This window comes from Durio zibethinus, chromosome 27, assembly GCF_047325235.1.
Source record: "Durio zibethinus cultivar Kanyao isolate XHJ-2024 chromosome 27, ASM4732523v1, whole genome shotgun sequence".
In the NCBI taxonomy this organism is placed as follows: domain Eukaryota; kingdom Viridiplantae; phylum Streptophyta; class Magnoliopsida; order Malvales; family Malvaceae; genus Durio; species Durio zibethinus.
Genome location: NC_143188.1, coordinates 18,125,976 through 18,150,933, shown reverse-complemented (window position 1 = coordinate 18,150,933; position 24,958 = coordinate 18,125,976). Strand labels below are relative to the sequence as shown.

General features: G+C 29.5%; 3 protein-coding genes and 1 pseudogene across 6 annotated transcripts; 2 read left to right on the top strand and 2 right to left on the bottom strand.

The window, feature by feature from the left end:
* The first annotated feature begins 617 nt into the window (after positions 1-617).
* Positions 618-2,187, top strand: LOC111280113 (AWPM-19-like family protein). Its single transcript, XM_022867278.2, has 4 exons — positions 618-833; positions 931-1,150; positions 1,722-1,767; positions 1,861-2,187. Exons 1-4 carry the CDS (start codon positions 707-709, stop codon positions 1,981-1,983), a joined length of 516 nt encoding a protein of 171 aa, XP_022723013.1. The 5' UTR covers positions 618-706; the 3' UTR covers positions 1,984-2,187.
* A 628-nt stretch (positions 2,188-2,815) lies between these two features.
* On the top strand, positions 2,816-7,719 carry ABCI12 (cobalt ion transmembrane transporter). 4 transcript variants are annotated; one of them, XM_022867083.2, is made up of 8 exons: positions 2,817-3,236; positions 3,568-3,684; positions 4,257-4,493; positions 5,183-5,347; positions 5,461-5,536; positions 6,356-6,420; positions 7,147-7,283; positions 7,402-7,719. In XM_022867083.2, the coding sequence occupies exons 1-8, from the start codon at positions 2,862-2,864 to the stop codon at positions 7,403-7,405; spliced, it is 1,176 nt and encodes a 391-aa protein (XP_022722818.2). In that variant the 5' UTR covers positions 2,817-2,861; the 3' UTR covers positions 7,406-7,719. The 4 variants fall into 4 exon arrangements, with proteins under 4 accessions (XP_022722812.2, XP_022722818.2, XP_022722816.2 ...); XM_022867081.2 differs by having other exon boundaries at positions 7,147-7,303; positions 7,402-7,541; XM_022867077.2 differs by lacking the exon at positions 7,147-7,283 and having other exon boundaries at positions 2,816-3,236.
* Positions 7,720-9,583: 1,864 nt separating this feature from the next.
* Positions 9,584-11,105, bottom strand: LOC111279981 (F-box/kelch-repeat protein At3g23880-like; annotated as a pseudogene).
* Positions 11,106-21,200: 10,095 nt separating this feature from the next.
* On the bottom strand, positions 21,201-23,798 carry LOC111279984 (F-box/kelch-repeat protein At3g23880). Its single transcript, XM_022867088.2, has 2 exons — positions 22,341-23,798; positions 21,201-21,467 (listed from the first exon to the last, which is right to left on the bottom strand). Exon 1 carries the CDS (start codon positions 23,686-23,688, stop codon positions 22,372-22,374), a length of 1,317 nt encoding a protein of 438 aa, XP_022722823.1. The 5' UTR covers positions 23,689-23,798; the 3' UTR covers positions 21,201-21,467; positions 22,341-22,371.
* Positions 23,799-24,958: the final 1,160 nt, after the last annotated feature.

The window sequence follows — 24,958 nt, the reverse complement described above, 5'->3', positions numbered from 1 at the left end:
ATATATTTTATATTTATTGTATCGATATAAATTTAATACGTAATATTTATATTTTATATTTATTAGACATAAAATAAAATATGATATAAATACATAAATTATTTAATTTATTACTAGATTTATTAACCGAGAAAAAATTAAAATGAGAAAAATTAAGATAAAATAGAATATAAGTATAACTATATACCCAAATAAGATAAAATAAAGTTCATGTATATACAATTATTTTTAAAAAATGATTTAAAATTTAAAATTCAACATGTACAATTTTTTTATCTTCAAATTGCAATATATATGCTTTAATAAAAAAAAAAATGCAACACTGGTGCAAACTGACAATCAATGCTTGGTACCATTTCATGCAACTTTATCCTTTGTTTGTTTGTGAGGCAGGAAAACTTTATTCCATGGGTCCAAAGTTTAGTCCTATGGGTTTAATGTAGACAAATTAGCCAACTAAAATAAGATTGGATATCTGAATTCCATACTTTTCCCTCTTTTGAGGCAAACCTCAAATGAGGTTTAGGAATCAAGCCATTCCTTTGAATTGAAGAAGCTTCATTTTCTTTACAGGAGGAAACAATGATTACTTCATTTTCCTGGTTAGAAAATAACAAGTTCTTGCCTATATATTTAGTCATTTCTGCCTGAATTGCTTAACAACAATTGTAATCTTCATCTACCCCAAAGAAAAAAGTTCTAAGCCATGGCTTCTGAAGGACCAAAGCCAGCTGCAATAATGCTGTTGTTTCTCAATCTTGGGCTGTATATCATTGTAACAATAATAGCTGGATGGGTAGTGAATCATGCAATTGAAAGAACTCATGAAACAGGTGAATTTGATTTGTTTTTATTTTGGCATAAGATCATACAGGCCTGTTTTGCTGTCACTTTCATAAGTGATTTGTTTTTTTTTTTTTTTGGCTGCAGCATCTGTTTTATCAATCCCAGCTCGTATATTTCCCATATACTTTCCAATGGGGAACATGGCCACCGGTTTCTTTGTCATTTTCTCCCTCATTGCTGGTGTTGTAGGCGTTACCACCTCAGTTACTGGTCTCACCAATGTTCTTCAATGGGATGCCTCTAATTTAAATGCTGCTGCTGCTTCATCCCTGCTCACTTGGACACTCACTCTGCTAGCCATGGGGTTAGTTTAACTTCATAGTTTCAAATCGAAAAACAAAGCCATGATCATATTAAGTTTCTATTCGTTTATTAAGTTTAAAAAATGATTGCAAATAACATTTTAAAATTTATTAATTAAATAAATAGATTATGAACATATTAAAATTTATAAATCAAAAGAGCATTCAACAAACATTTCATGAACATACTCAATTTATATTTATTTAAATTTATTTATTAAACTTAACAAACAATTACAAATAATATTTTAAAATTTATTAATTAAATGAACAGATCACAAATATAACAAAATTTATTTATATTCGGTTCATTTACATAAATAAAAAAAAAATTTGACAAACAATTTATGAATATACTCAATTTTTGTTCGTTTGCATATATTTATTTATTAAACTTAATAAACGATAACAAACAACATTTTAAAATTCACTAATTAAACAAATAAATCACAAACATAACAAAATCATTCATATTTGAGATACATCCCCACTTCCAAATCCCTCCCCCTTTTTTTTTTTTTTTTTCACATTTTATACATTATTTTAACCGTGGGTTAAAGCCATGTTATGCAGATTGGCATGTAAAGAGATCAACATTGGGTGGGCAGATGCCAACTTGGTAAGCCAAAAGTGTATTTTGAATAAAATGTAATTTCATATGATTCTAATTATAATTAGTATTTGAAATTGTTGGATTGATAATGCATTGCAGAGGACTTTAGAAGTGATGACTATAATTGTGAGCACAACACAGTTGTTTTGCGCCGGTGCTATCCAAGCTGGGGTTGAAGATGTTGCTTCAAAGAGGAATCCTGCTTCTACTGGGCCCGCTTGATCAGTTTTACCACTATATATATATACAAAGAGAGTTCAACTGAATTTCCATCCCCGGTGTGTTTCTGTTACAATGTTGTTCTTTTCATTTTATTAAATCTTGTGAAATTTCAGAGACTTCGTATTAATTAACACATTGTGTTGGATTTTAATAGAATTGTGATTTCTAATGATTGAACCATGTTAATTTCTGCATGTACTTGGCCAGTTTTGATCTCATGGATCCGATTTCATAGTAGTTATTACAAAACTTTGATAGCTTTCAATTCTCAATTCAATCAATTTGATTTTTTCAAAATTAATGTTTTAAAATTTCAAAATTAACTAAATTTATTTATTTAGTTATAAAATAATTTCATTATAACCAACCATTCCGGGGCCTTTAAACTTATCCATTTTGGTGGTTAGTGATAAAAGCTTGGTTAAAACCTATTTTTTGACTGTGGTTAAGTCTTAAAAGATGTAAATAAAGTTTTGTAGATGAAATTTATGAAATTTTTTATTAAAAATAATGAAATTAAATTAAATTAAAAATTAAAAGGGTTTGTTAAAAAAAAAAAAGGTGTGCAAAATTTTTTAAAAAATTGATAAATTTTAATATCTTTTTTAGATAAATATTTTTAATAAAAGTTTTGACGAATAAATAAATATTTAATAAATTTAAATTATAAATGATATTTTTAATAATATTTTTATATTATTAATTTTTGTATTGAATTTTATTAATTTATCAATTTAAAACTTTTGTTAATTTTTTTTTTTAAATTTACTAACTTTATTAAAAAATATTTTTTTTTCTTTGTTGGGCCAATTATAAGATCCAAAATCCGAATACATTACCCAAATTCCCGCCATCAATTCCAATCACCTGAACAAGAAATGAACTTCACTCGCAGCACAATCTCAACTCCTTTTCAGTTCTTGTTCAACCCTAATTTCAAATCCCTAATCGACCCAAACCCCGCCCGAATTTTAATTCTGCCCCAAAATCATCCAAGCCGTAAACCCCTCCTTTCACATAACAGTAAATTCCCTAATCTTAATTTGACTGCAAAGAAGAGGAATTTCCAAATCAAAGCTTCAATTGAAAGTAACAATGGTGAAACAAGTAACTGGTTAAGCTGGTTACCCACGGGAGGTTTAGCAGCTGATAAAGTTTTGAGATTGATTTCAAGTGCAACTTCAAGTCCCATATGCCAGTTCATTTCTTCACCTACCACTTTTTTGCATTCAGTGGACCCTAGAATCAAATTGGTAAAGATTTAAATTTTCAATGTTATAAGTTTATTTTTTTTTATGCAAGATTTCTTTTTCACGTTGAATTTTGATGAAATTCGTGAATTTGGGTTCTTGTGTAGTTGGTTAAATGCTAATTTTGATTTTCATTTCGGGGATAATTTGGGTTGATTGGTTTCATTATGGAGTGCACTGAAGAATTTCTTTGTCAATTTCTTATTGGTTTTTTTTTTTTTTTTTTGTCTCTGCCTTAATTGTGCATGTCAGTGGAAAAAAATTGAGAGAGTACATGTATATTTTGTTGTGAGATTATTTCCCTATAACTTAGATACTAATCTTGATTATGCAGGTATGGCTGTTGGCGTTGGTTGTTTTACCAGCACGTTCCCAATTAGTAGTTCGTTTTGGACTGGTAGCATACATTGCTCTTTTGTCAGTATTAGTTCTCCCAAAACATGTGTGGATGGTAAGGTTTTAAACTCATCAATTGCTAGAGCTCAGTATCTTGATAAATTATTTAGTTTATCGATGCAACTTTCTTGTATATTGCTTGAATTTTTCCTTAATGAATTTGATTAAGTTCAGTTTTAAATTATTGAGGACAAAATGATGCATATTGCCTTTTATCTGGTGAATCTCGTTTTGTAGTTGGAGATTAAGCTGCATTTTAATTTTTTTTTTATGCCAAATGGTTTTTTTTTTCAGGGAGGTTCTGTTACTCTGGACAAGTCGGTATAGTTTAGAATATGACTTGTTGTAGGTTTTTTCATCTGCTATCTATATGCTGTTTTCAACTTATGCTATTGTTTAAAGACATCCTTTAGACCATGAGGGCTTTTAGTTGCTGCCTTTGTTGCATGGTTGTTGTACGTACATTAAACTGTGTTCTGAACTTCACATTGTGTTTTGAAGTTTAACTTGGACGGTACTAGGAAACATTCTACGCATACTAGATGCATGTAGTAAGATTTACCTTCTAAATAACATGCATAAATTACAGTACTGGCACTTGCATACTGATTTCAGCAATTCTTGTAGGATCAATTGGGAAGAGTGTCACTACTTTGTGGAATTTTATTCATACTGTCAGGGCTTGGTACCGATGGTGCACCACAACTTGTTCAGTTGAGAACCCCAGCATCTTCACTCACAGGGTTGCCTGATCTTCCTACATCGTTAAGTGGCTATTCATATTTAATTATGAAGTTAGGACCATTACAGTTTACGAGGAAGGGTTTGTCTGTTGCTACTACAGCATCGTGTTTAACCTTCATTGTAAGTTAGTAATCCCCCCCTTGCTGGCATTCAAGAAAAGAATCCCTTACAATTTTCATAACCCAAGGCTTATATGACCATATTTATACACATAATAATACTTTGTTGTAGAGCCGCCACAGCTGATCCGAATCCCAAAAAAACCCGCCCAAACTCAACCCAACCCAATTTCACCAAGAAAAGTCAACAATTCAAACCCAAAATGATTGGAACCCAAATTAACCTAAATCTAAAAGATCTGAACTTGAATTATCGGAAAGAATAACTCAAAATGACCTAAAATTAAGTTGATTTAACTTTGAAACGCAACAATTTGGACCCAGAAATGATCCAATCTAGATATCTGAACCTGAATAGCCCAAGTGTCAAACCCGAAATATTGAAACCCGAAGTAATCCGAACCTGAGATGACCCAAACCCAAAGCAACCCTAATTTTCTGCAACCTGAAATGATCGGATCCAAAGTAACTCAACCTGCCCAATTGCTACCTCTACTTTGTTGAAATTGAGTGCCTACAACATATGAACAAAAAGTCTATATTACTTTCTAAAATTGTCTATTATATATGCATAGACAAGTGCATAAATACACAAATATGTATATGTCCTACATACTAGCTTGGTAATATGTCTTTTGAGAAACAAATAAACTTTATTATTTTAAGATTGTTGTCTATTTTTTTTTAAAGATCTTTCAAAGTGCAAGCCTTTGCTTGGCAACTACAACTCCAGAACAACTTGCATTTGCCTTGCGGTGGTTTATGCTCCCTTTGAGGTATTTAGGTGTCCCAGTGGCTGAAATTGTTCTGACACTTATGCTCTCATTGAGGTTTATCAATTTAGTTTTTGATGAGGTAAGAGAGATTATGCTGGTTACTCTGCATTCTACTAAGTAGGAAAGTTCCTTTTTTTCTTGTTTATGTTTGTTAATGGAAGATTAATCATTTCAAACTTCATGTGTTAACAGGTTCGTAATGTTGCATTGGGGATTGTATCTCGTAGGATAAATTGGCAACAGTTGACAATGATGGAGACGATTGATAGTAAGAATATAAACTAGACAAGGCTCTCTCTCTCTCTCTCTCTCTCTCTCTCTCTCTCTCTCTCTCTCTCTCTCTGTATGTGGGAGGAAAAAGATGGATGGGGGAAGGGGGTGGAAGAGGAGGGTTTGTTACAGTTTCTAGTAGTACAAACTAAATTTAGTGGGCAGTAATGAAGTAAAAGAAAATGTTTCTGCATAATGGCTGGCTTTGATAAAAAAATTACAGATTGCCTGCATCTTCATTTTAAATGATTAGGAATTCAATGACAGTTTAGAATTATGTATCTGAACTCTGTGTGAATGGGGGAATCTTTAGCAATTCTTAATGATGAAAATTTTTTGTGAAACTTGCTGCTTTTTTTCCCTGTAGATAAAACGTAGAAGGAAAAAAATGATGAAAATTTTAAGATTGCTAAAAACATGCTTGGTAGGTGGAACAATCAGATTTAGGCAACAAATTGCAGAAGTTAAAATGCATAGAATTAATCGTTTGCAGTAGGTTAACATAACTCTTACAATAGGTAATTCTTGGGAAATATCCTTTATTTCTTATTTATTCATTTCTTTGTTCAAATTGGCTTGTCCATTACATAAAAAATTTATATTTTTTGTTAATCGACTGTTTTTGAAATTTTTAAAACTTTATGTACGTGTTAATCTTAGAAAAATTATAAGTTGACTATAAAGTTTTAAATTTTTTTTTTAATCATATTGTCTGATAGACAAATACATTGAGACAAAGGGGGCTTTGATTCTGCCTTATCTGCTTTTGGTTTCATGTATTCATTTGCTTATTGTTTTCCTGGGGTTTCAATTTCAGTTTTTGCCTCGTACATTCGGCGGATCTTCAAAAATATTTTTAGCCATGCAGAGCAAATATCCCAGGTCAATATTCAGACTGAGCTCTTTTTCATGCTACTTTTCTATCCAATATTAAGACAATTACTTCTAAATGCCATTTTCTATATTTGATCATTTTGTCATGGATTAATAGCTCTCTTGTGGCTTTTTGAATTGTTCAATTTCAACATTACCTCTGCTGACTTTAGAACCAGGTCATGTTTAGCCATCCTACACTACATCCAGTTGGAATATACATTTTGACAATCAGTTTTCATATATTTGGATATGGTTTTATGGACTCTCAGTCAACGAACATTACTTTAGGTGTGTCACTAGAAATTGCCATAATTAGGGGGCAATCAAACCGAACATGAATGAACATTGCTATTTTTGTGAAATGTTTGTTTAATAAGCGATCCATGAAATGTTTGTAATCATTTGTTAAGCTTAATAAATGAACATAAATGAACAAAACCTGGACCTATTCATGAACTGTTCATCGAATGGTTTGTTCTTTTACACTCCAGAGGGTAAACAAACCAAGCATGAACAAACTTTACCATGTTCATGATTTGTTCATTTAATTAACGAACTTTGAAATAAGCGAATATAAACAAACAAAAATAGAATCTGTTCATGAACTGTTCGTTTACACCTCTAGCCATGACTTGGTTCGTGAAGCACCTCCACTAGTTTGACCCCAAAAGAAAAGCCGCCATTAAATGTTTCTGCTTGTAATATCTAACCAACTGTATTTCTTTTTTATAGGCTATGATTGTTAGGGGATTCAGGGGTGACAGTAATGGTCATAAACTTTACTTCTTATCAGACTCATCAATCGGGATGGCTGATTTCATTTCCTTGCTTTGCTTGATTGGTGTTACAACTGCTGCACTGTTGTCTGAGTATTTCCTTGTCTAATATAGTATCTTCATCTCCTCACCTTGGTTATTTTCTTCAAATGGAACCATTTTTTTCATCCTTTTATTGGTTTCTTCCTTGATTGACATGAAATGCTTGCAGATGAAATTATACCATTATTCTACATGGTTCCATCGCTTACTTTCATTAGACAGAAGAAGAATTATACAGTCAACTGAAGTTCTGAAAGACAATCCATTGGTAGTCCTTACAGGTAATGGTATCAAGACAACTATTCAAGCATTTTGGCATAATGCACGTTGCTCAGAATTCAAAATACATTATGGCATATTGTGCATAAAAAGTTCTGCGATTTATTCCTCAATTTTGTAGGGACAGCTTATTGCTGACTTTTGAAAGAATTTCTCAACGTTATATGTATAATAGGTTCAATCAAAATTTCAGTCTTGCCATGCTTTATATTGATACTTTTACAATTCGTATATCTATATTTAACACGTAAAATACAAAAATTATCAAACAATTTGTGTTATTACATCAAATATAAAATATAAAATATATTTTTTGTTTTTGTTGTTATTTATATATAATTTTCACTAAAATTTGAAATTATATTATTTTCGTGTCATTTTTCCATATAATTTGTGTCATTATAACATGTTTAAATTTGACAGATTATCAGCTGCCAACATTTGTTTTTGTAGTCCACGTTGATAGTGCTTAAACTAGGAATATTTCAAAGAAGGGGGTATAAATATAAAATTACAGGAGTGGCACTTGGAAATCCCCTGCAAATTCAATCAATTATATGAAATATGGATGAGACCATAATTTTTGCTTGGGTTTGAAAAGTTCTTCCTCAATAAATAACAAATTATCATCCTTTAAAAGACCTAATTTCAGCCTAATAACTTTTCCTCATATTGACAAGTATTTTTCAAAGCCATCTAACAACCCCAAAGTCCAAACACGCTCATCTTTCTTTTTTCATATTTAATACGTCAAGGAATGAATCAATTTCTTTACGCTCCATGGAACTTAAAAAATATATATATAGAAATAAATTATATTTTCCACACAATATGAACTTACTTTGAATTTAGCTACAACTAGGTTAATACAAAAACATTTCACCTACAATTCTCTTTACTATAATCCTGCAATTAGCCAATTACAATAAATAATTATGTAGGAATCCACCACTTAAGAGTGTAAGCTGTACATAATTTTTTAGGGACCTTACACAATGATGAATTATAATTGGATAATTGCACTATAATATAATTGTAGGTGATCTGGTCCCAGGTTAATAATACATGAATTTAGAACACAAGACCACTCAGTGACTGTTAATGTAGATACAGCAAGACAATACAACTTACTAACTGGCTATTTAAGGCCTATGTTAAACAGACTAAGAAATTACAACTTATGTACGTAAACAGAAAGTTCCCAGCTTTTTAGGTTAATGTTGCAGAGGGAAAGAAAGTGCTGCATTCAAAATAAAACTACATTAGCAGAATAAGAAAATATGTTCAAAATAATTAATAACCCACCACACTCGAGAGCAAAAAATGATTTGATTGATAACTATGAGGAGGTGGAACTGACAGTAGCCTAATTAAAAAGGTTTAAGATTGTGCAAACAATGACACAAATCAACTCAAACGAGTCAGGAAAGTTTCTGGGTGAATATGCTAAAAAACCATTTAATTCTTCCTTAGCTCAAATTGGGAGGTATTTTTCTTTAAGATAAACATTGCAAACTGCAGATATCTTAAGATTAAATAAATACCCTCTGAAACCAAATCCTTACCTTAAGTTCCTATCCAATAAGAGAAACAATAATATACATAAGCAAAAGAGTATCTCAAGACCACTATCCTTGGCTGCCTAAAGGTACAAAAGGCAATGTTTGCCATCCACATAAGTAGTTCAACCTTAGCTTAGAGATGTAATTTGTGAATTAGCCTTGGGATACATCTCTTACAACTAAACGTGGCAACCAATACTTCAATAATTTTGGAGCAATATTAATGTCTAAAACTACAAGATAAATGTTCATTGTGGCAACACTTTGGCGCGATCAAGAAGCAATGTACTTTATGTATAACCACCAATAGAGACCAAATAAAATCATAAACTCTAATTTTGTTGCATTAGGAAACTAATTGAGATTAAGATATCAATCAACTTCAACAAAAGGAACTATGTCAGATCCTAAATCAATATTTTATTGTCCTATAAATTTAACTCGAGTAATAACATGATGAAACTAAACCAAACACATGAACCAAAAAAAAGCACCAATTAAACACAAACGTAAAAGAAGAAATTCCAAATTCACCTTTCACATTGCTAGTTATTGACACCATTTATCAATGCAGATTAATTAGAGTTTTGGCGAAACAAGGCTCTCCTCATAGAGTTCTGCTTGATAAAATATAAGAAATAGCATCTCCATGAATCACAGGAATCCTAAACATCTTCTCTTTAGGATTGTACAGTATTAACTTTGCCCCTAAATGCAGCAGGATTTCACCACTTTCTGATACAAACAAGGGTGTTGAAAACAATCCAGATCCAGGCTCGGGCGCGAGCGTGTATGGAACAGTAACCAACTTAGTCCAAGAATCTCTTTTTCCATACTCCCTCATAACCCAAACATCAGCATACAATCTCCCATAGTTACAAAGCACACAAAGAAATCCATCCAAGATCCCCGAGGTCTTTTCACTCAACCCATCTCCATAACCCGGTTGGAGCACTTCCATATACGTCTCCCGAGCCAAATCAAGAGAAACAATAATCCAAGAAAAACCCATCTCCTGTACACTAACAATAGCCCAATTCAACCTCCCATCCACATATTTCCCAAGCTCATCACAAGGAACGCCAAATGGAAGATCCTGAATCCTCCTCCAACAATTAGTACTCAATGAATAAACCCCAACTATATTCTTATAACCATCTCGAAAACCCTTACGTTGATAATGAAAAACCCTAACAACCTTATAATCATCCACAGAAGCATCAAAACCAAACCCATAAGCAGTAGAACAGCCCCCCCTTTTCTTAAGAACTAAATAAGGCAATCTTTTACAAATCCCTAAACTCGGGTTTAATAAAAAGACTGTATCTTGTCTGATAGCAATGCAAATTAAGCCATTACATAACCCACAATCAAATTAAAGAGAGAAGCTTTCTTCGATGGATATTCAATTTCTGAGGAATTAACAATTTGGTCTTTGTATATGGCGGTAACAGAGCATGATTTGATGCTGCTTTGGGCTTGGGTTCGAAATTGAGTGTTTCCAGAGTTGATTAAGACTCGTTTTTTAGTGAATTGTGTCATTTTGGGTTTTTTGGAGGTGTTTTTTTACGAAGAAAGGGTCGGTTATGAGGGATTTCCAGGATTTGTGAACGCACCTGAAACGGAGGAGGGATTCGACGGGTAAATTTGAGAGGATCTCAACGATGATTTCTAGCGGGAAGATTGCTGGAAAAGACGGTGGAGAAGGGTTGGCGTTTTTAGATCGTTTAGGGCATTGACGTGGCACGTGGCTTTCATGCGGCGGCGATTCTGGGCGGTCGTATTTCTGGATTTGTTGATAGGATGAGGTTGGCGTGGGATCGTGACTCAGTGAGCCAAGTCTTTGATTTGGTTGAGTCGAGGCTGATTCTTCTTCGTTTTGATTTCCCATTTTTGTCACGTTCACAGAGGAGCAGCTGGAGGTACTTTTCTTCGGGGAATTCTAAATGCACTTCATTTAGGGTGCCTTTGGATTTCACTAACCCCCGATTACAATTGGAGTTTGTGCCAATCTCACTGTACAGTGAAAATTTTTTCATTTGATTTTCATCGCCACAGCACTATTGATACCGGATTTCACTGATCAATTTTCGTCCAGTGGCCAACTGGCCTTTCATTTGTCCCTTTTTTTTTTCGTTTTTCGTCCTTTAGTTTTTATTGTAAATACAAGATCAACCCTATGATTTAATTCTTTTTTTTTAATTTTTATTTAAAAATTTTGAAATAATTTTGATTTAATAATAAAGAATATTATTTGATATATTATTATTTTTATTAAATTTAAATTATTTATTAATTTTATCAATACTAAATAATTTAAAACTTTTATTATATATAACTTTTAATATAATATATTTAATAAAAAATTTTTCACTATAATTCATTTCACCGTTATCGTTATTTTTTTATCTAAACACATATCTTATCACTGATTTTAATCTCATCATAATAATAATCAATCACACATCTATCGTTATTTTCAATCTTATTAAAATCAATTTTATCGTTCATTCAAATGAACTCTTAATGCTAACTACACCTCAAATTCAAAACTCATTTTCCTATTTTTATTAAATACACCTCATCCCTAACTTTTTTTATTTTTCATTTCTACCTTTTCTTTCTTCTTCTATTTTCATTTCCTGAAATCCAGTTTATAGAAAATGAATATTTGAGAATTTTTAAAATTTTTTCAATATTCATTTAAGAAAAATTTCAAAGCTTCTCAGATATTTATTTTCAAGAAACCTTTTATCTTCTCGATCATTTCTGATAAGCATTAAGCCTTCTCAAAAATACATATCCTAAAAGATTTAAAGCTTTTTGGCTCTCTATATCGAAGAAGCTCAATTTCACTTTTAATCAAAAATCTTAATCATGGGCTTATGAACTCATTTATTTGATTATGTGTGCGAATAGAACTAAAATTGATGTTCTTAACATGCATGATATAAACTTGTCCTTTCTTTTAAGCTTCTAGAAAATCAAGAACATCATTTTTTTACCATGCATGTTTGAGAACTTTGTCTCTTTCATTTGTATATATGATCAAGTAAGAATGGGCACATCAATGACTTATGTATACTAGTTCGAGCTTGAACACCCTCTAAAGCATTGTCATTGACAATGTCATCAATAGATTAACAAATTCGACAGTATTTAATCTTTCAATCAGTGATATTTATTGTCAAACTTTTAAGTTTATTGATGATATTTTTTAGTTGTTTGTTGATGATATTTTTTAGTTGTCCAAAGATTAAAGATTCTGATTTTTTTTTGCTAACAATAGTTTATAATTAAATATATATTTTTTTAAAAAAATTATGCATTCTCAAAAATAGATTTTCAAGAGTTGTTAAGACGAATTTTCGAGAGCACATGATGGCTTTCAGAAATCCATTTTCGAGAAAACAACATAATTCTTGAAAATGGATTTTTCAAGAAGTGTATTTTTTCTCGGTAATCTATTTTCGAGAGTTATATTGCTTTCTTGAAAATGACTTTTTGACAGTGTTCTAGACATCCATTTTTTGCGAAATACGAGGTGAAATTTAGGTGTATGAGTTATTAAGGGTATTTTTTTCATTTACAAAAGGTTAAAATTGATATTTGGTATGTGGGTATTTTGAAAAAAAAAAAATTAGAGCTGTATAGAGAAAATTTGGTGTTATATTTAGAACATGCATTTTTCTTTTCTTTCTGGGGATAAGGGAAGTTAACAGTTGAGGCTTACGATTTTTAACAACCCACATCTTTGGGCCAAAGATTAGTTAATTTCAACCCATCTAATCCAAGTATTTATTTTCAGAAAATCCTTTAGCCCAATTCGAAACTAGAAGATTAAAAGTTAGGGTAAAATAATTCTTGTTGTTATAATTAAAAATTTACGTATAGATTATTACAAAATTTATTTTATTAAAATTAGTAAATAGTTTTTTATTTTTGAAAATAATTGAAATAGCATTCAAGTACGAGAATTCAACTACTGGACATAAAAAAGAAGAGTCCCCTCAAATCTTTTTATATTAAGAGGTGATTAGTGATATGAGTGAATTTATTCTTTTTAAAGAAATTATAAATTTGACAAGGTTTTTTGAAAATAATAAGTTATGATCTACATTACAGAGTTAGGTTCAGAAGTGTGATTATTCAAAGTACCAATAAATTTTATATTAACCTAAAATTGTATTGACTACATAGTATTTTATTTTTTATTTTATCATTCTTTTTGTTTTTGAAATTATTATTTGAGTGACAAAACTTTTCTTTAGTCTTTTTCATATTTTTTATATAACTTGAGAAATTTGCTTTCAAGAAAATCACTTATTCTATTGAAGAAGCTCCAATTAATTTGATGATTTATGCAAAGAATTTATTTATTTTATCTCGTTTTTAATTTTTAATTTTTACTTAACTTTTATTTTTTATTTTTTACTTTTACATTACTTTTAGTTATAAAAAAAGTGTCTTCAATTAATTATTAAATATTTTATGAATAAAGTGAATAGGAATTCTTTTATTGGAATATTTTCAAAATTTTCTCAATATTTTTGGTAAGATTTTAAAAAATATTCCTTAATGAAATTTAAAAAAAAAAATCCCAATATTCTTGGTAAATTTTTTGAAAATTTCCTCGTGTAAGACTTTCAACAAAATTGTCACTTTTGATTTTTTTATTCTACCTTTGGAAGAATTTTTGCTTACTTGTAAAAAATAATTAAATTAAATGTAAATAATTTTTTAATTATACAAAGAAAATTAAATCTACAAAATCATTTTATTAAATCATACCTTTTTTGTTTTTACATTTGTATTGTCAATCAATTAAAACATTTTCCAATATAAAAAATATGCATGTCATAACATAAATAAGTGAAAAAAAAATAATATAAAAACTAAATAAGAAGGGAAATACAAAAAATATGGGCTTAATCTAACTAAAATAAGGTTTAGACTTAGTATTGGATTGATCAACAAAAGTCAACTGAGACAAGTTGAATGCTATTAGGTCAGATCCAATTTGAAGCAATATTATGAGTCTCACCCTCTTAAGTCTTAAACACACAACCTTACCTAAACTATAAAAGTCAAATATTTTTCTTTACTTTCATTTTTCTTTTCCCCTTCTTTCTTTACTCCAATGTTCTATGTTTTCTTTTCAAAGTTCTTTTTTTTTCTTAAGAACACCAACCGAAAATTCAAAGAGCCCAGAATTTTACAATCGATTGTCATGCCATCCATCATCTGTAACCATAGATTATTTTACATCAACATTGAAAAACCTAAAAAGTCTTTTTACAATTCCTAGTGATCTACTATCTTCACTTCTCGGATTAATTTTTTTTAAACTACTTCAACTAAACCTAAATTTAAATTGAAAGTTTGATACCACAGCTAATATCTCATTCATTTTTTGCCATTAAGACACCCTAAAATCAATACCAACTCTTCTTCTTGTCCTTCTATGATCGTTCAACCCCCAAATAGTAGAAAAACCTCCAAAAACAAATTAACCAAAAACCCTTAAAAAATGTCTTAACCAATTTTTCTTTTGTGACTTTTTTACTAATTGTGCTTTTTTTTTTTTGCTAGATTATTGCTAATTGCCTTTATTGTTATGGTGTATTTGCTTTGCTAATTGTGTATTATGGTTACTAGAAATGCTTTATGTTTGCCATTCCACCCTTTTAATCTGGAAAACTTAGACAAAAACCCAAAGACAAAAAACAATTCTTTAAACCTTGAAAATCTTTATTGCCAAAACCCATTTGTTATGCCTTTGTATTGATTCTTATGGTGCTTGTTGATCGAGGGTTACAAGTGTCTAATTGCGTGTGATTGAGAGTTTTCTTGTTGTTTATTTGTTGGTAATGTTATTTTTTTATAGAGATTAGTCAAAGAAAAATAAGGTTTCAAATAAATTGAATCTGTTAGAACCTGAGTTTGAAAAAACATGCAAAATTGAGGAAAGGTTTCAAGGTGTATAACGACAACACTTTTCTTAATGTTTTATTCACCCCCACCACTTAATTAATCGGTATGCAAAAGAGTTATTAAAAAATACAATGAAGCCCAATGATTGATTGTGTTTTACATTAAAAAATTAATCCATTGAGTATTCACCAACCTATGAACAAAATTATGTGATTTGGCTATAGAAACTTATAGGATTTTTTTCGGCTTTTGTTTCATGTACAAAACATTTCTACATAATAATAGTTTCTATCTTATATCTTTCAAAATCAAAAGAGTTCTATTATAATTAAATAGAGATCTCTTTATACAAACATAATTGTCTATAAATATGCCTATTTATGTAGACACCATTCTTTGCAATACACAACTTTTAGTAAATAATTATGTCTTTTAAATAGATATAATTATTCATCATTATATGTAATTCATATGACTTATTATTTTGAAAATGTTTCATTAGCCTCTAGCTGTTTTCAAAATAAACCAAAATTTTGATAATTTTGGAAATTTTATACATAATGGAGGTATCTTTCGATTTAAACATTTACTTAGTAAAAATAAGTTAAAGTTAACAGAAATTGCATGGTAAACTATGGTTTGAACTAGTTATTCTATTTGGTTAACCGAACTTAGCTTACATTAAAAACTTTTACACCAACTTAATGTTCGATAGTCGAGGATACTATTTTGGCCATATGTCACATCTTTTTTTCATGAGTGTAGCTAAAGCTAAGCTATCGAAGTCTTAAAAAACGATCACACTTCACACTCACATAGATAGCTCCCATCAAGAGTATTCTCGTAACTATAACACTCTAACATTTTTATGTTATGGATTTATTAAAAGTATAATCTCATTCTTCCCTTATCATTATGGGTACTAAACACTTTACTTGAGATGAAAATATAAGATTATAATGCTTGTAATCACATATAAATGATATACTTTGGCTTATTAAACTTAAAACTTGATGTTATACCAAATGTTGAGTTGAGTTTACATCATGGTTAACTTTATATTATAGGCTTAAACCTCATCCCTAAATTTTCAATATAACTATGTTAATTTTACATACCCCATAGTGAAATTTTTATATTAATTTGCAATTAAAGGTTTATGAAACCAACACTCCCACCATATATGTATATACATTCTTTAAAGAATGTTTTCCAAAGTAATTCAACTATTAAGGATATCCATTGTACAATTGTTATAAATTCTTTTAGTTCATAGTCATCTCTATATCTTTATTTTTGTCATGATAGTTTTATATTTGTCCATTTTATATATTTTTTTATATTAAGGGAGTGCATTCGTCAATTTTAATCGACTACATTGACATGACCTGATTTAATTCGATTTTTTTGAGTTAGTTCTATCGATTTAACAATTATGTAAGGTGGATGATCGGGTAAATCAACTTAATCGATCAATTTTCAATGATTGGATTTGAAACTGACTTGATCGAAAAAATCGACTTTAATTAAATAATAAAAAATAAATATATTATTAATAATTTTAGCTTACCTATTGCCCATTTCAATATACTCAAATGAACCTTAGCTTCCAAATTTAATTTTTTTTCGTCTAATTTCTCTCTTGAGTCTTGATTCCTCTTAACTCTCAATACAATCTCACTCATTCTCACCCACGATAGCCATCAATTACCAACCAATGACCAACCTACCATAACCATCAACCACCAACCACTAGAGACTGAAATTGATGATTATGTGTTTGGCTGAAACTGATGATTTGGCCTTCAAATTCCTTGCCCAGAGTTATCTTGAATCTTGATTGAAATGAAGTAACCCACTGTGAATTCCTCACCATCCATCCTTTGTAATAAATGTGCAAAGTTGACTGTTACGTTTTTTGGGTGGGTTAGATGAGTTAATTGTTACTTTTTACTTTTTTTTTTTTTTTGCTTTTCTTCTTCTATTTATTCTACATTTTGAACTTTTTCTTCTTTGTTGATGACTTAAACACGATAGGAAATAGGCCAAAATTCTATTAGTTGGACTTAGGCCAACAACGTAAATCTTTTAAGGTTAAATTTTAGACAAATAGGAAATGTGTGATTTTATAATTTTGTTACATAAAGCACAAATTGATATAGTCGACCGAGCTGACTGAATTAAATTGGTTCGATTAATTTTAATTACCTATCACTTGGTTAGTCGGTTCAGTTATTCTCAAGATTAAATTGATTAAGTTGATTTTTAAAATTAATCGACCGAAAAAATTGACTCAACTGTTTGCTCTACCTTGCTTGATATCCTAAGAAATCAATGTCATTACCATCAAATTGTGAACCATACATTATTTTGTCTTTTCAACAAGTAAATTATTGTAAAGAGGCCTCAATTCCCTTGGTGTAATAAAACAATCTTTTTGCTATTTTTTTCATAACTTCTTATTATATCAATTTAATACTTATAATTTATTGTGTATATATACTCAAATGGCATGATATTTCATCAACAAATTAAATATATATACAACGGTGCTTGATATATTCTTTTTAGAATATAATCATATTAGAATACCATCAATAGACTTATCAAATGACTATCAATATTATATATATAGATATATAACCTTTATCATGAACATTATTAGCCATTTTTATGGCCTTAATCGAAATTATGTCCACCACTCATATGGTTCATAACGATAGTTCTAGATATATAATAATTTTAAACTTTATTCTTAGAACTAGACCTGATAATTTCAGATACAACACAATGATACAGTATGAAAACGATATAAAAAAAATTGTATATGTGTTTTTAAAAAACTTGTTTTATATTTATTCAAGTTGATACGAATTTTGATATGACACAATTTGTGTCTTATACGTATTGACACGTCTAAATACATGACGTGACACAAATAACACGTTTAATTTAATCTTGTTATACGAGTACACATTTAACATATTTAATACATTTAACATGTTTAACACATTTAACACATTTTTTATATTTATTTTAATTTAATATAAACATATAAAGATTACTTTAGTTTTTAATCTATTAATTATGATGCTTAATTAGCTATTTAATATCATATAAAAATTATTTTAAATATTTAATTATGACACTTATTTAATAATTATTGTAAAATTATTTTTTATATTAATAATATAAATGCAATTTAAATATTAATATTAGTCATATACATTATTATTTTATTCTTTAATCTTTAATAGTTTATTATTTTAAATTTGATACTAAAAATTAATATAGTTATACAATAAATATTAAAATTTAAATATATATTAAATGAGTATTAAGTTTTTTTATTTTTTTAATATGTAAGTATTTTTTTATATTATTAATATGCCAAGTTTATTAAGTTGTAAATTATGGATAGTTTAATTTTAGTCGTGTTCTTATATATATTCGTATTAGTCGTATCTATTCGTATATATTCATGTTAATTGTGTCTATTCGTGTTTATTTGTATCGTGTTTAAACAGATTAATTGTATATGTGTTAATCGTGTCATGTCACATGTAACACGTATAATAAATATGTTATGTTTGTATTTAAGATTTAAATACGTTTTATAATTTGTATCATGTTCGTATTTTAATAATTCATGTCATTATACATGTTAAATATGACATGAGATATGACACGAAAATATAAATTGCTACATCTAATTAGGACCAATATACTTATACACAATTAGAATTTATCGTATATTTAACTTTAATTTTTAGTACTGATGCAAGTTATGAAACATGACAATCTAAGGCTTACACATTAACTGTACATGATCAATACACATCCTTACTATGAAATTATAAAAACCTATGGAGATTTGCACATTTTCCTCTTTTTTAGAAAAAAAATTTTACACACATAAATGCCATATATGGTTGCAATTATCTATAATCTCTATATGCATTACAACAAACTTTATTTAAATTGTTTTAATTGCAAATCGTCTCATTTTCTCCATAGTATTTCAAAATGAAACTTTCAAATCCATAAACATGGCTAATAAAACATAGGTGGACTGCCTTCAAATATCTATAGTTAATCATAGCCTTAATGTTATTAATGAAGTGGCTTTTCCATTTAAACTTTAATATCACATTTAGCCCAATTTGTTGGCCAAACTTTTAGTTCAAAAGAGTAACATAAAATTTCACAAATAAATCATGCCAATATATTTAACCTATTAATTTCATAATATTACTAGCCACAATTTTGAAAATTCCATTCCAATGAAACTTTTGGAATGCACAATTAATAAATTTTAGTAGCCTAAGTAATATGAAAAGCAATCATGAAAATGGATTTATGCAACAGAATTAAACAATGAATTAATGGCATACCTGAACACCAACCGATATATTGGTTGCTTTAGACACATGGACCTCACAAGCCACTTACTATAGAAGTGGAAACCACATAAACATAATCAATAGATTTTTATTTTTGATTTACTTGATTTCAGGCCCAAACATGTAAACTTTCGATGATGAACCATAATTCTATCCTTTGCTTCTATCAATAGCTTTTAATAAAAATTTCTCATAAACTTGCAAAATTAGAACTTTAAGATTTTTAAGAAATAGGGTTTGAAAAAATATGAGAAATTGAGAAAAGCCTTCAAAGCGTGTAACAGTATTATTTTCCTCAAGGTTTTATTTGCTCTCACACTTGATTAATCGGTATACAAAAGAGTTATTAAAGATAAATCTCGAAAATACAATGAAACCAATGATTGATTGCGTTTTACATTGATGAAATCAATTCACTGAGTATTCACCGACATAAGAATAAAATTATATGATTTGATTATAAAAAACTTGTGGGGTTTTTTTAGCTTTTGTATCATGTACAAAATATTTCTACATAAATGATATTTTTATCTTGTATCTTCCAAAACTAGAAGAGTTATATTTATAATTAAATAGAAGTCTCTTTGTACAAACATAACTATCCATAAAGGTGCTTATTTATATAGATACCATTTTTTGTAAGACACAATTTTTAGTAAATAATTATGTGTTTTAAAGAAATATAGCTATTCACTATCATGTATAATGCATATGACTTATCATTTTAAAAATGTTCCAAAATGATCTACCAAAACAAATCTAATTTCATTTTATTAATTTTTCATTTTGCTTTTCCTTTTCTCTAGCCTATGTTTGGATAAATATTAGTAGCGGAAAAGAATAAAAAGTAAAGAAAATGAAAGGAAGGTTTTTTTAAAGAAAAATGATATATATATATATACCTTTTATTTAAATAGTTAAAATTAATAAAAAAGAGCAAAGGAAAAGAATTCCAATAAACATTGCTTGGTTAAAGAGTGAAAAAGAATAGAAAATATTCATTCAAAATTTTTTTCCAATTATAACTTTCATTTATAATATAACCCTAATGTCAAACTAAATATTTTGTCACTTATATATATTTATTTCGAGTTTTTTATTCCAATATTATGTTTGACTTACAATAAAAAAAATATATAATAAATACCAAAATTATTCATAACAAATTATTTTAAGTAAATTTAAAATTGAAAAAAGAAAAAAAAGAAAAGCGTTAGTCAAGTATATGTTATATTTTTAAAAAATAATAAAATTTGGAATTGTTTGTACCTAACTTTTTTTCCATGATATTTGTATATACCAAATATTTTTTCAACTGCTTCGAATACGATCATCAAATGATTATTTGCATCGTTAAAGACAATTATTTAGGAGGCTAAAATAATGAGACAATAAAACATGACAATTTTTTATTATTATTTTGAAATATAGAAAGTGTGAGTTTCGTAACAAATTAAATACTCATATCCATTAGTAGCCTGTCTTTTATCGGCATTCCATTTTCAGTCTTTTTTAAAGCCATTTAACAACTCAAAAGTCCAAAGACCAAACACACTCATCTTTTTCATATTTAATACTTCAAGGTATGAATCAATTTCCCTACACTCCATGGAACCTAGATAAAATATAGGGAAACAAATTATAGTTTCCATTAGATTGGTAACACAATATGATATTACTTCGAATTTAGCTACAACTAGGTTAATATGAAAGCATTTCACCTGCAATTTTCTTTATTACGATCCTACAATTAGCCAATCACGGCAAATAATTATGTAGGAGTCCACTACTTAAAAAGTGTTTACGCACCTTACACAGTGCTGAATTATAATTGGTTAATTGCACTACAATAATTGTAGGTAATCTGATCCCAAGTTAATGCATGAATTTAGAACACAAGACTACTCAGTGTCTGTAATGCAGATACAGCAAGACATTACAACTTACTAACTCGCTATTTAAGGCCTATGTTAAACAGACTAAGAAATTACAACTTATGTAGATAAACAGAAAGTTCCCAACTTTTAAAGGCCAATGTTGCATAGGGAAAGAAAGAGCTGCATTCAAAAGAAAACTACATTAGCAGAATAAGAAAAATATGTTCCAAATAATTAATAACAAAGTAACCCATTGATGAACATATTGCTACATTCGAGAGCGTGAAATGATTTGATTGAAAATTATGAGGAAGTGGAACTGACTGTAGCCTAATTAAAAAGGTTTAAGAGTGTGCAAACAATGACACAAATCAACTCAATCGAGTCAGGAAAGTTTCCCGGTGAATATGCTAAAACACCATCTAATTCTTCATTAGCCCAAATTGGGAGGTATTTTTCTTCAAGATAAACATTGCAAACTGCAGATATCTTAAGATTAAATCCATACCCTCTGAAACCAAGTCCTTACCTTAAGTTCCTATCCAATAAGAGAAACAATAATAGACAAAAGCAAAAGAGTATTTCAAGATCACTATCCTTGGCTGCCTAAAAGTACAAAAGGCAATGTTTGCCATCCACATAAGTAGTTCAACCTTAGTTCAGAGATGAATTAGCCTCGGGATACATCTCTTACAACTAAATATCGCAACCAATATTTCAATAACTTTTGAGCAATAGTAATGTCTAAAACTTCAAGATAAATGTTCATTGTGGCAACACTTTAGCGCGATCAACAAGCAATGAACTTTATGTATAACCACCAATAGAAACCGAATAAAATCATAAACTCTAACTTTGTTGCATCAGCAAACTAATTGAGAGTAAGATATCAATCAACTTCAACAAAAGGAACTCTGTCAGATCCTAAATCAATATTTTATCATTCTATAAATTTAACACAAGTAATTCGACAGGATGAAACTAAACCATACACATGAACCAGAAAAAAGCACCAATTAAACATAAACGTAAAATAAGATATTCCAAATTCACCTTTCACATTGCTAGTTATTGACACCATTTATCAATGCTGATTAATTAGAGTTGGCGAAACAAGGCTCTCCTCATAGATTTCTGCTTGATCAATATAAGAAATAGCATCACCATGAATCACAGGAACCCTAAACATCTTCTCTTTAGGATTGTACAGAATTAACTTTACCCCCAAATGCAGCAGGATTTCACCACTTTCTGATACAAACAAGGGAATTGAAAACAATTCAGACCCAGGATCCCGCATGTATGGAACAGTAACCAACTTAGTCCAAGAATCTCTCTTTCCAAACTCCCTCATAACCCAAACATCAGCATACAATCTCCCATAATTACAAAGCACACAAAGACATCCATCCAAAATTGCCAAGGTCCTTTCACTCACACCAACTCCAAAACCCGGTTGGAGCACTTCCATGTAAGTCTCCTCAGCCAAATCAAGAGAAACAATAGTCCATGAAAGACCCATCTCTGGTCTACTAAAAACAGCCCAATTCAACCTCCCATCCACATATTTCCCAGCCTCATCACAAGGAACCCCAAAAGGAAAATCCTGAATCCTCTTCCAACAATTAGTCCTCAATGAATAAACCCTAACTATACTCTCATAACCATCTCCACAACCCTCACTTTGACAGCAAAAAACCCTAACAACCTTATAATCATCCACAGAAGCATCAAAACCAAACCCATAAACAGTATAACAACCCCTCCTTTTCCTAAACCCTAAATCAGGCAATCTTTTACAAATCCTTAAACTAGGGTTTAATAAAAAGACTGTATCTTGTCTAATAGCAATGCAAATTAAGCCATTACATGAACCGACAATCCAATCAAACCGAGAAGCTCTCTTCGACGGGTATTCAATTTCTGAGGAATTAACAATTAGGTCTTCATATATGGCGGCAAGAGAGCATGATTTGATGCTGATTTGGATTTGGGTTTGGGTTTGGGTGTTTCCAGTGTTGATCAAGACTCGTTTTTTTGTGAATTTGGGGTCATTTTGGGCTTTTTGGAGGTGTTTTTTAACAAAGAAAGGGTCGGTTATTAGGGAATTCCAGGATCTGCAAACGCATCTGAAACGTAGAAGGGATTTGACAGGTAAATTTGAGAGGATTTCAACGATGAGTTCTAGTGGGAAGATTGGTGGAAACGACGGTGGAGAAGGGTTGGCGTTCTTTGATCGTTTAGGGGATTGAGGTGGCACGTGGCTTTCATGCGGCTGCGAATCTTGGCGGTCGCGTTTCTGGGCTTGTTGATAAGAAGAGGTTGGTGTGGGTTCGTGACTCAGTGAGCCGAGTCTTTGATTTGGTTGAGTGGAGGCTGATTCTTCGTTTTGATTTTCCATTTGAGTCACCGTCAGAGAGGAGCTGGAGGAAGAAGGGAAAGAAAAATTTTCGTTTCTTTCTTTTATTTTTGTTTATGGGGGCAGGGAAGTTGTGGGTTGAGAGCTGCGATTTTAAATGAACCATTTCACATTCAATTATTTTTATTGTAATTAAAATTTTATTTATTAAATTAATAAATATTTTATTTTTAAAAGTAATTGACTGTTTAAGTACGAGAATTCGACTATTAAACACAAAAAGATAATTTTTTCAAATTTTTTATTAAATGCAATTACTGACTTAATTGAATTTACTTTTTTTAAAAAATTAAGTTTGATTAAACTTTTTAAAAATAATAAGTTTTAATTTACATATAAAAAAATATATTAAAATCCTCATAATATCCATTCAAAATATCAATGAATCTTATATTATTATAAAATTATATCAACTAATAAGTATTTTATTTTCTATTTTTTTTATTTTTTAATTATTATTTAAATATCAAAAAAATTTTCACACTATTAATGTAACAAGAAATTTGCTTCGAAGAAAATCATTCATCCTAGTAAAGAGGCACCGATTAACTTGATATTTTATGAAAAAAATTTATTTATTTTATCTTATTTTTTATTTTTATTTTTACCTAACTTTTTTTTTTTTTTTTACTTTTACATTACCTTTAGTTGTGAAATAAAATCTTTGCAAGTAAATTTTATTCATAATCATTGAACTATACTGTTTGTCTTATACGAGTCACTGAATTTTAATTTGTTTCAATAAAATCATTAAAATTTGATAAATATAAAAAAAATAATTATTTTATAACTTTCATCCAAATTATTTAATAAAAAAATGATGTGACTATCGTATCAGTACCACGTAAGCTAAATTTAAATTTTTTTCATTTCTTTTCTCTTCCCCTTTCTAATCTCCCGCCTTCTCTGTCAAATTCTTCAAGCCTCCATTCACTACCAAAAACTTGTATCATACCACCTTCAAAGCTTAAACTTATGGAAATTGTTTTCAAATAGGATGAGAAGCAAAGAGTGAAAATATATAAAGCGAAGGAATTAATACACGTCAAGACAAAAGCGTAGTTATTTGGATTGGGTTGAGTTTTGAGGAATCTGAGATTTTGAACACATAAATTTTTGGGTGAGCATCGAAAGTTTAAATATCAAACTTTAGTAAAAAAAATAAAAGTTGAGGTTTAATAATAAAAAAATAAAAGTTGAGGTTTAATAATAAAAAAATAACAGCCGACATTGATTTGTGAAGATAAGTAGA